The 12,211-nt window shown below is 41.9% G+C and overlaps 1 protein-coding gene across 15 annotated transcripts in view; it reads left to right on the top strand.

The window, feature by feature from the left end:
• Positions 1-12,211, top strand: part of SIPA1L1 (signal induced proliferation associated 1 like 1) — a 353,323-nt gene that overhangs the window by 326,963 nt on the left and 14,149 nt on the right. For all 15 annotated transcript variants that reach the window (XM_069731445.1, XM_069731481.1, XM_069731472.1 and 12 more), the window contains 2 exons: positions 4,252-4,474; positions 10,833-10,979. In XM_069731445.1, coding sequence (XP_069587546.1) covers positions 4,252-4,474; positions 10,833-10,979 — 370 coding nt within the window. The remainder of the gene's footprint in view (positions 1-4,251; positions 4,475-10,832; positions 10,980-12,211) is intronic.

Genomic DNA, 12,211 nt, shown 5'->3' with positions numbered 1-12,211 from the left:
GTCTTAAGCTACAAGTCTGCAGTCACTGTGACTGCAGACTTGTGAATCTTCGCATTGGTGGTCATATAATTGCAAGTATGTGAGTTGCATACTTACGGCCACATTCCAACTAGACTGTATCGGTCTTTTCTCAATACACTTGCATTGCACTTGACCACATGCATGGAAATCACATAGTTGTTGGTCAGAAGTCCACTGCACCTGGAGAATCTTTACAGCAGGTAGTGCCCACACTGAGGATTCACAAGTGTGCTGTTACATAAGTGACTGCAGACTTGTAGCCTAAGGCCAGACAACCCTTTAATGACTGATGTGTCATATGACGGACACTACTCCTGACCAACTGACCCCAAACTTCTAATGGTTGGCTCCCCACATTTGACTGGCTCCGGATGTAGCAGAAATCTTTCTGTCTAATCTGCTTCAAATTGAGCCGCCAACTACCGTATGTGAACGTTGCAATAGTTGACATCTAGCTTTCCTCTTGCTAACGTGGGGAAACCCTTAAATTACATAAAACAAATTGTCCTTTACATAAAATATTACGTTTAGAAGTAAGATGCATGAAAAAGACTAGATATTAGCTGGCACTCTACTGTCTTCCTATTACTACTCTCTGTAGGAAACTTCTGATGTTGGTTGAAGTTTCTTGACTTCATTATCTCATTTTCCCATGCACTTTATATTATTTAGATCTCTCATAGAGAAGGAACGTTCAAATTTGTCTCCCTGACAACAGGGAACCTTGGAAGATGACAGAAGGATAGGAAATAAAAAAGCAGCTGAATCCATAAACAGCTCACTTGTGACTCAGAGGAGTGCAGTCAAGGGCAGAACTGCAAAAACTCTGCGATCTGAAGCTGAGGACTCTTCAGGTCGCACACCATGCCGAAAGTGTTGGAACCACTTGAAATTGTTTCAGTAAATGATGTATTTCTCCTAGAAGACCATTGAAATTATACATGTTTTGTTATACACATGTTGTTTGTGTATGTGAACAACACAAAAAAAGAGAGAAAAAAAGACATAATTTGACTCAAAACCTCAAAAATGGGCCAGACAGAATTGTTGGCACTTTTCCAAAATTGTGAGTAAACAACTTTGTTTCAAGCTCGTTCAAACTCACCTGTGGCAAGTAACAGGTGTGGACAATCGGAAACTCACAGCTGAAACCAGATAAAAGGGGAGAAGTTGATTTAATCTTTGCATTGTGTGTCTGTGTGCACCACATTAAACATGGAGAACAGAAAGAAGTGAAGAAGCCTGTCTGAGGACATGAGAATCAAAATTGTTTGAATATCAACAATGAGAGGGTATGTGCACACGTCAAGATTTCTTGCAGAAATTTTCCTGACAAAAAAACGGACATTTCTTCCAGAAATCCGCATGCGTTTTTGACGCCTTTTTTGGTGCGTTTTTTGTGCATTTTTTTCCAAATGCATAAAATAGCGGGAAAACCACAGAAAATCCACAAAATTAATGAACGAATACATTCTAAATGATAGGATGCATAATGTATGCGTTTTTAATGAGTTTTTATAGCGTTTTTACCGCGAAAAAACCTGAACGTGTGCACATAGCCCATAAGTTAAAGGTCCATCTAAAGAGATTTTGATGTTTCTTTGTTCATGGTGCATAGCATAATCAAGAAGTTTACAACCCATGGCACTCCCTGGGACAAAAGAGAAAATTTGATGAAAGGTTGCAACGCAGGAAAATCCAAATGGTGGATAAGCAGCCACAATCAAGTTCTAAAGATATTCACATTCAAGCTATCCTGCAGGCTCAGGGTGCATCAGTGTCAGCGCAAACTATCCATTTACATTTGATTGAAATGAAACGCTATGTCTGGAGTCCCAGTAGAACCCCACTGCTGACACAGAGACCTAAAATAACCTATACTGCAGTTTGCCAAAATGTACGTGCATAAGCCAACATCCTTCTTGGAAAATATTCTGCTGTTTACCGTAAATGCAATAAGGCCTACAAAGAAAAGAACACAGTACCTACAGTCAAATATGATGGAGGTTCAAATATGTTTTGGGACTTTTTTGGTGCCTTGACTGTGTGCAAGGCATCATGAAATATGATGTCTACCAAAGGATTTTGCGTTCCATTGTAGTGCCCAGTGTCAAGTTGTGTTTGCGTCATAGGTTATGGGTCTTCCAGCAGGACAAAGACCCCAAAAACATACTTCAAGAAGCCCCCAGAAATGAATCGAAACAAAGTTCTGGAAAGTTCTGAAGTGGCCAGCAAGGAGTCTGGATCTAAATCCTATTGAACACCTGTGGAGAGATCTTAAAATTGCTGTTGGGAGAAGGAGACTTAACATATGAGAGACCTGGACAGTTTGCAAAGGAAGAGTGGTCCAAAATTCCAGTTGAGAGGTGTAAGAAGCTTATTGCTGGTTAAAGGAAGCAATTGATTGCCGTTATTTATTCCACAGAGTGTGCAACCAAATATTAAATTAGAGTGCCTACAATTTTGTCCGACCCATCCTTGGTGTTAAGTGTGAAATTATATCCAATTTGCCTTTTTTTTTGTGTGTGTGTGTGTGTGTGTAATTGCAATAATTTTCTGAGAGAAGTACTTAATTGTCTGGAACATTTTTAACGGTGCAACACTTTCCGACATGACTGTACATAATGCTGGAAACACTTTACAAAATCACCATGTCGTTAAATAAAATAGTTTTCAAAAGAATATAAGCATAATCCTCTCACTTGTGCGATCAGTGCAAGTGACCCTCAATCCAAAGCACATAAATAAAATCAACAGCTCAAATCCAGCACAGAGTAAAAGTTTAGTGTGCATTAAAGTGTAACCGTCATCTAATTATTTTTTTTCCATAAATCAATAGTACATATGACGATAAGCAACTTTGTAATATGTCTTATCAGAACAATCTGCTTCTTTCTCCTCCAGGACTGATCATTCATTATCAATTCTTAGGTAAAATTTATATTCAATGAAGACATGTTTTCACATTACTGAGAATGGAGCTGGCGGCTGGTGCTTGTAAAGTTGATGGAGATGTGACGAGGGAGGAACTGGAGGCTGACAGACATTCTGCTGCAAGTTCTCCTGAAACAACACTTCTCCATAGAACTTTGAGCACCAATTATCATCTCATATCTCAGTAATGGATAATTTGTCTTCCCTATAGACAGATTATACCTGTGAATTTAAAATTTATCTAAGGGTAACACACTATAAAGACCGAGATATGGGATGCATAGGGTTTCTATTAGTGACGAGTGAAAGTGCTGGGATAAGGTGTTATCTGAGTTCAAGTCCCCGCGGCTGCATGTCTCATCGCTGTTCGACAGCCACAACACTTGCAGGGATTACCTAACAAATAGACAATCCCTCCATGTGTTGTGGCTGTCGAAGTGCCATGAGACCTGCAGCCGCGGGGACTCTAACATATTATTCGATCACCCCGAAGACACTCGGTCAGCACCAGACCATGCTCAGATAACCTTATCCCAGCACGTTCGCTCATCACTAGTTTCTTTGATCAAATTCTGATTTTTCAATCAAAAAGTTGTTACTGCTCTCAAGGCAGGAAAAGCTCTCCTTCTCTGGGTGGGGGCCGGGTAATTAAGATTCATAGACAGCAACTTCAGGCTGTTTTGGAACAGCTTTTTATGTAAAAATACCAGCTTGACCATATAAAAATATATATGCCTGAGCTTTGTACATTCTCCTCTATTATATGCGGCTTGAAGATAAGGAAGCATTTGAGACCTGGAGAGATCCACTTTAACCCATTCAGTGTAATGGACATATGTAATGTAAAAAAAATGGAGTTTTTACCCCAAGATGTATTTTAAATGAGCTATGTAGTGTTATAGGGGACTTAGCCCCTGTAACAACCATGCTATCGCTTCTTACAGATGCAAAGGTACAGTGTTAACCACTGAGCCACCATGCTGCCTCTTAGTAGAGATCAGTCAATCACTTGAAGCAGAATATGATTTTTAATCTTTGAGACTCAAACTTGGCTTCAATTGTGCAGTCAGGCTGTCGACTGTCCGGTTCCCTTTAAAAGGAGTACAAGACATGAAATATTGCATTTAGATGTACTGTGACTAAACCAAATTAGTGGTTGCGAAATATTGGCATGATATGACAGCAGCATAATATGAGGCAGGTCTTTGAATTCAGTCACGTGGCATTACTTTCATTTATGTCTATGTAGAGATCTTATGAACTTTTACCTTTTTTTTTTTTTTTTTTTTATCTCAGTCGTCTTTTTCTACAACATCAAGCAAAAGATCCCTGCACAGGACACTTTCTGATGAGAGCATCTACAGCAGTCAGCGGGAGATGGTGTTCATCAATGCTCGAGCGTCACTCCTGGACCAAGCTCTTCCCAATGACGTCCTCTTCAGTAGCACATACCCTTCTCTGAATAAGTCATTGCAAATGCGCAGACCATCCTACACTATGGGTATGACTTCCATTCATGGTGAGAAATTCAGAAAGTATTACATACTGGGATTTTCTCTATCGAATCATGCAGATGTATTCTATCCGTATTATTATGCCAGGGGTCGAATGTGCAAGAGCCCTATTGTGGAGTTTAAACATAAGACTGCGCTAATTCGTAGCAGCCTGGCTGTGGCTGAAAACTGCTGTAGCCCATGGGCAGTACCTGGCCACAGCCACTATCCGAAGCAGCTCCACAATTTAGCGCTTCTGGCTGCTGCTGCCGACACCGAGAAAAGCTGATCAGCAGGGGCGCCGGGTGTCAGTTCCTGACCGATCAGGCGTTGATGACTCCTCCTAAGGATAGGTAATTAATGATAAAGTAGTGGAAAACCTCTTTAGCATTAGTTAGATCCAAGTGAGTGTTATTTGATATTTTTCACTGGGGACATGTACTTCTTCCTCCTGTATGACACTGACCAATCGTAAGCAGGCAGCAACATAGAAGTGTAGAAGGACCTGTGATGTCATCCGGGTCACATGACCAGACTCCACAGCAGGGCCGGCTCCAGCTTTCCATGGGCCCTGGGCGAAAGAGTCCCGGTGGGCCCCTTTAACACATACCACAATTCATAATGCATGGATACGGCAGAGAAATATAGGTATAGTACAATGCCAAAGATTTCACTTACTTCTCACATTACATGAGTGATATCTATTTTGCATTCTACAATAGGTCAGAAACCGGACAGTATAGTCCTCTATACAGAATAATAAGCCCCATATATTGCTCCAAACAGAATAATGAGCCCCATATATTGCCCCATACAGTATAACTTGCACCACATAGTCCTCTATACAGAATAATGAACCCCATATGTTTCTCCAAACAGAATAATGAGCCCAATATTATGTTCTATACAGAATAATGAGCCTCATACAATGCTCCATACAGTATGATGGGCACCACAGAGTGCTCCATACAGAATGAGCCGCATATATTGCTCCATACGGAATTGACCCCATATAATGCTCCATACAGTATAGTCAGCCACATATAATTCTACATACAGTATATGATGGGCCCCATCTATTGCTCCATATATAATGGACCTCATATAATGCTCCATACAGTATATGATCGGCCCCATACAGTATACTGAGTCCCATATATTGCTCCATACAGAATGGGCCCCATATGATGCTCCATACAGAATGGGCCCCATATAATACTCCTTACAGAATGGGCCCCATATATTACTCCTTACAGAATGGGCCCCATATAATGCTCCAAAAATAATTGGCCCCATAAGATGCTCCATGTATAATGGGCCCCATATAATGCTCCATATATAATTAGTCCCATAAGATGCTTCATATATTATTGGCCCCATATACTGCTCCATATGTAATTGGCCCCATATATTGCTCCATGTTTATTTGGCCCCATAAGATGCTCCATATTAAATTGGCCCCATATAATGCTCCCTATTGAATTGGCTTCATAAGATGCTCCCTATATTATTGGCCCCATAAGATACTCCATATAGAATGCGCCCCATATAATGCTCCATATATGGGGCCCTTCTGGTGGTCCCTATATATTGCTCCAAATATAAAAAAATGAAATACTCACCTCTCGTTGCTTGACGCCGCTCTGCTCTGGACTCCTCACCGTCGGCATCTTCCTGCTCTCTGTGCTGCGACTGCTCAGGCAGAGGGCGCGCACTGGTGACATCATCGCGCCCTCTGACCTGAACGTCACAGTCAGAGGATGGAAGACGCTGCAGTGCTGGACCTGGGAGAGGTAAGTATTGCAAGTGCCGGGGCCCGGAGCAGGCGGGCCAACTGCAGTGTTCAGCCTAAATAAGCGCTGAAGATATATAAAGCACAGAACTTCAGGAAATATTAAAGGGAACCTGTCACCCCCAAAATCGATGGTGAGGTAAGCTCACCGTCATCAGGGGCTTATCTACAGCATTCTGTAATGCTGTAGATAAGCCCCCGATGTAACCTGAAAGAGGAGAAAGAGGTTAGATTATACTCACCCAGTGGCGGTCCCGCTACGGTACGGTCAAATGGGTGTCTCAGGTCCGCTCCAGCGCCTCCTATCTTTACTCCATGATGTCCTCTTCTGGTCTTCACGCCGCGGCTCCGGCGCAGGCAAACTTTGTCTGCCCTGTTGAGGGCAGAGCAAAGTACTGCAGTGCGCAGGCGCCGGGCCTCTCTGACCTTTCCGGCGCCTGCGCACTGCAGTACTTTGCTCTGCCCTCAACAGGGCAGACAAAGTAGGCCTGCGCCGGAGCCACGGCGTGAAGACCAGAAGAGGACGTCATGGAATGAAGAATGGGAGGCGCCGGACCGGACCTGAGACACCCATCGGAGCAGGACCGCCCCTGGGTTCCCTTTAATATCTCCAGAATTTCTGTGCTGTGCTTTTTTTCCTCCAGTGAAATATATCTAACACCACCTAATTGAACATAACTTAAGAAACACAGAGGCAACATTTTTTTACAAAAATTGACTCTCTACAGTCACTATTAGAGATTCGGATGAACAGATAAAAACAAAGTTCGGGTTGGGGTACCAGAACAGTACCCGATTTACATTCACTTGAATGGGGGGGACCGCACATCCAGTGTTTTTCACGTTGTCATGTGCATGACAACTCAAATGACAGCGTGAGCCCACAGCTGTGATCAGAAGTATAAAGTTTACCTCTGGTCACTGGCGTCAGCTGGCGGGACTACTGCTTCCATCAGCCTAGACCTGCTGCTGCTAATACCAGCGAGTGCAGGCAGCAGCTGATATGAGTATTCATCAGCCAGCGTCTGCACTCTTAATGAATAAATAAATAAAACAGCCAGGCAAAACTGACAGCTGGGGACTGCAACCCTCAGCTGTCTGTCAGCGTTAGCAAGGTTGGTTATTAACCCCTGTCTGCCATTAGACGTACTATTCCATCCATGTGACCTGGGACTTAATTCCCATGGACGGAATAGTACGTCCAATGCGATCAGCCACGTTCCTGGGAGGAGTGCGGCTGATCGCACCCGGGTGTCAGCTGATTCTCACAGCTGACACCCGGCACTAAGTGCCAGGAGTGGTCACGGGCCGCTCCCGGTACTTTAACCCCCGGAACACTGCGATCAAACATGATCGCAGAGTGTTAGAGCCAGCAGAGGAGCTGATAACCCCTCCCGATCACTCCCATGGTAACCCAATGTCGTCATGACCACGTACGGGTTACCAGAGCTTGAGAGATTTCCTGTCATTCGCAGTGCATGTCAGGAAGGCTCTGGTCAGTGTGCAGGGACTGCAGCAATGACCGCTTCTGTAGCATGCTATACAAGCGATCAGCCTGCACAAAATGAGCCGGCACTCAACTTAACGTGATCAAGTGAGGTTTTAATGGTATCCACAAGGTAGTAACAAACGTTTCGGTCCTAATAATGGACCTTCCTCAGTCACCGTTATAGTATATGTAGAGATATGGGTGGACCCATGTGATCACTTATTGCTAGAGGTAGTCAGGCTATAACTGAGACTGCTGCCTATTTAGGAGAAAATATGACCAATAAGACGGTTATTGAATAAATCCAGGCTATTTGTGAAATGACTGCCTTTATTGAGGTGTGAGTGGTCAGGATAGGGGCTGACAGATCAGACCATATAGTAGAGTGCTGCCTACATATAGAGGAGGAATTACCTATATGAAGGCTAGCCGGTCACCAGAAACCCTGGGTAGTGTGTGCCTGCCTGGATGGGGTAGGGACGCGGTATCCACCATTCGTCCGTGCTCATTTTTGCTATATATCTTACGGTGTGGGAACCTACTCTCGCACCTCCCTTAAAAGGCTGTGCACACGCTTATTTATTTGCACAAAATGAGTATCCCATAGTGGGACACAGTGTAAAAGTAAGAATGAATTTTTTAAAAATGTTTTTAATAATTGTAAAAATATTTTTAAAAAATAACTTAAAAAATCAATATTTATTCTATTAATAAATAAATATTTGAGTTTTAAAAAAAATCTAAACAATAAAAGTACACATTTAGTATCGCCGCGTCCGTATCGACCCGACCTATAAAACTGTCCCACTAGTTAACCACTTTAGTGAACACCATTAAAAAACAAAAAAACAATGCTTTATCATCATACCGCCGAACAAAAAGTGGAATAACACGCGATCAAAAAGACGAATATAAATAAACGTGGTACCGCTGCAAACGTCATCTTCTCTCGCAAAAAACAAACTGCCATATAGCTCCATAACCGGAAAAATAAAAAAGTTACAGCCCTCAGAATAAAGCAATGCAAAAATTATTATGTTTTATATAAAGTAGATTTTATTGTATAAAAGCGCCAAAACATAAAAAAATTATATAAATGAGGTATCGCTGTAATCATACTGACCCGAAGAATAAAACTGCTTTATCAATTTTACCACACGCGAAACAGTATAAACAACACCCACCCCCCCACAAAAATCGGAATTAAGAGCGATCAAAAAATGTCATGTTACCGAAGGTGGTACCAATAAAAACGTCAACTCGCCCCGCAATAAACAAGACCTCCCATACCTCTGTGGCCCAAAATATGTAAAAATTATATCTCTCAAAATGTGGTGATGCAAAAACTAAAAAAGTGTCTTTTAGTGTGTGACGGCTGCCAAACATAAAAACCCGTTATAAATAGTAAATCACCCCCTTAGTTAGGGAAAAGTAATAAAATTAAAAAAATGTATTTATTTCCATTTTCCCATTAGGTTTAAAGTTAGGGTTGGGGTTAAGGTTTGGATTAGGGCTAGTGGTATGTTTGGGTTAATGTTGGAGTTAGAATTGGGGGGTTTCCACTGTTTAGGCAAATCAGCGGCTCTCCAAACGCGACTTGGCGTCGGATCTCAATTCCAGCCAATTATGCATTGAAAAGTCAAACGCTGCTCCTTCCCTTCCAAGCTCTGCCATGCACCCAAACAGTGGTTTACCCCCACATATGGGGTATCGGCGTACTCAGGACAAATAGCACAACAACTTTTGTTGTCCAATTTCTCGTGTTACCCTTGGGAAAATAAAAAATTGGGGGCGAAAAGATCATTTTTGTGGGAAAAAAAATGTTTTTTTTAGCTTTACGGCTCTACATTATAAACTTCTGTGACACAGTTGGGGGTTCAAAGAGCTCACCACACATCTAGATAAGTTCCTTAGGGGGTCTACTTTCCAAATGGTGTCACTTGTGGGGGGTTTCCACTGTTTAGGCACATCAGGGGCTCACCAAACGCGACATGACGTCCTATCTCAATTCCAGCCAATTATGCATTGAAAAGTCAAACGGCGCTCCTTCCCTTCCGAGCTCTGCCATGCGCCCAAACAGTGGTTAACCCCCACATATGGGGTATAGGCGTACTCAGGACAAATTGTACAACTTTTGGGGTCCAATTTCTCCTGTTACCCTTGGTAAGTGCTATAGCTTGCTGAATAAGAGGGGACCTGAACAAATTTGCTGAACTCTACACATAAGCCCACAAATATCATACCTAAGGTTATGTTTCTTGGAATGCTGGTGTAATTAGTTGGGTTTATTTTTATTTTCAGTTCATCCCTAGAGGAAATGTTAGCTTTTTAAAATTGTGTATGTTAGCCACCCCAATTAGCCGATTGCCACAGGTCCATCCTTCTGATCTGTTATCCCTGGAGGAAGTCACAGCCACACACTGGATGGAAATAATGGTTTAACGTGGCAGTCCTAAGTCCTTTAGGCCTCATTCAGGCATGTGGAATTTTTCCACATACGAGAAAAATGTACTGATTATTCTGATAAGAGTGTGGTCTGATTTTTTTATTTTTTTTTTTCATGGACTTGTTGACATGCATTGCCGATTTTTGATCCGATCCTCCGATAAAAATCAGACAGGTCTTGGTGACTTTCCGTGGTCCTCTCGGGCTGAGGAACAAGTCAGACATGTATATGGACCCGTAGACTAGTACAAGTACGAGTGCTATCTGTGAAATTCACGGATAGCACTTGTACACAAAAATCGGAAGTCTGAATGAGACCTTAGCGTGAGAACTGCTCATAGTAAGTCTGATTGGCTAACTGAGGAAAAAAATACATATTGACAACGTAGAAGTTATTGCAAAAGAAAGAAATATTTTAGTCTCGCGTGATGGGTCCGTTACTCACTCAGTCATTGATATTTAGGAAGCGGTAGGACAGACGGATGAGCTGGGGGAAGACGAGTAAGGAAGGAGAAATGTTTTACCAAATTTTGCACTATCATTTTGTCACATAATTCTGGTCACTTGCCAGTTTTGTCATATTGAAATGAACATGGGACTAATTTTCTCAGATATGCCAAGATTTCAAAAATAATAATCTCTTCCTTGGTATTTCCAGGCGAGTTTTCGGCGTCAGACACCTCCCTCACTGACATTCATGATCAGAGAAGACAGGCCATGCCCGACCCAGGACTTATGCCCCTTCCAGATGCTGCTTCTGATCTAGAGTGGTCAAATTTAGTAGATGCTGCAAAGGCCTTTGAGGGTAAGGTGTGCCATAAAAGTCTGATTTGTATTGTTATTTTCCTTGCAATTCTTTAAAAAGTTTCTATGATTGTAGGATATGTACATTTAGGGGGCTGGCTTAAACAATTACTCCTTAGGTCTGGGGAAGAAAAGATGCTAGGTTATCCAGTAAAGGAGTCTGTATACTTACTACAGTAGACCATCAAAGTTTTTCTCCCAAACTCAGGCTTGGACTGGCCAACAGGAGAAGAGGAGAATCCTCCGGTGGGCTCCCACCCTGTTATATGAGCAATAATTGGTACAATATACTTGAATCACTATATACAGACAAATTCATTTTATGTGTAAGGCTGCATGTGTAGCTAAATTCACTATCCCCCACCCCCTGAAGATGGCTGGACCATCATTGTAAATGCATCATTGTAAATAAGCTCTGGAACTTTGTATCTCCTCCACCTCATTGTAGATTGTAAGTTCTCACAAGTAGGGTCATCTTATTGTGCTTTAATTATTGTATTGTTAACGTTGCTACTTATGACTTGTGTTTGAAACTGTTAAACTGTAAAGCACTGCAGAATATGTTGGCGCTATATAAATAAAGATTATTATTATTATTATTAAAGGCAGCATTCATTTAACAGTCTACCAAGTTCATTGTTATATACAGTGGGTACCGAAAGTATTCAGACCCCTTTAAATTTTTCACTCTTTATTTCATTGCCGCCATTTGGTAAATTCAAAAAAGTTCATTTTTTTCTCATTAATGTACACTCTGCAACCCATCTTGACTAAAAAAAAGCAGAAATGTAGAAATTTTTGCATATTTATTAAAGAATAAAAACTGAAATATCACATGGTCATAAGTATTCAGATCTTTGCTTAGTCACATGCGATCCATTTCCTTGTGATCCTCCTTGAGATGGTTCTACTCCTTCATTGGAGTCCAGCTGTGTTTAACTAAACTGATAGGACTTGATTTGGAAAGGCACACACCTGTCTATATAAAACCTCACAGCTCACAGTGCATGTCAGACCAAATGAGAATCATGAGGTCAACGGAACTGGCCAAGGAGCTCAGAGACAGAATTGTGGTAAGGCACAGATCTGGCCCAGCTTACAAAATAATTTCTGCAGTACTCAAGGTTCCTAAGAGCACAGTGGTCTCCATAATCCTTAAATGGAAGAAGTTTGGGACCACCAGAAGTTTTCCTAGACCTGACCGTCCAGCCACACTGAGCAATCGTGGGAGAA

The sequence above is a fragment of the Ranitomeya imitator genome, chromosome 1 (assembly GCF_032444005.1).
Source record: "Ranitomeya imitator isolate aRanImi1 chromosome 1, aRanImi1.pri, whole genome shotgun sequence".
Taxonomy (NCBI): Eukaryota; Metazoa; Chordata; class Amphibia; order Anura; family Dendrobatidae; genus Ranitomeya; species Ranitomeya imitator.
The sequence above is the reverse complement of the archived record's forward strand: the minus strand, read 5'-3'. Positions and strand labels throughout refer to the sequence as shown.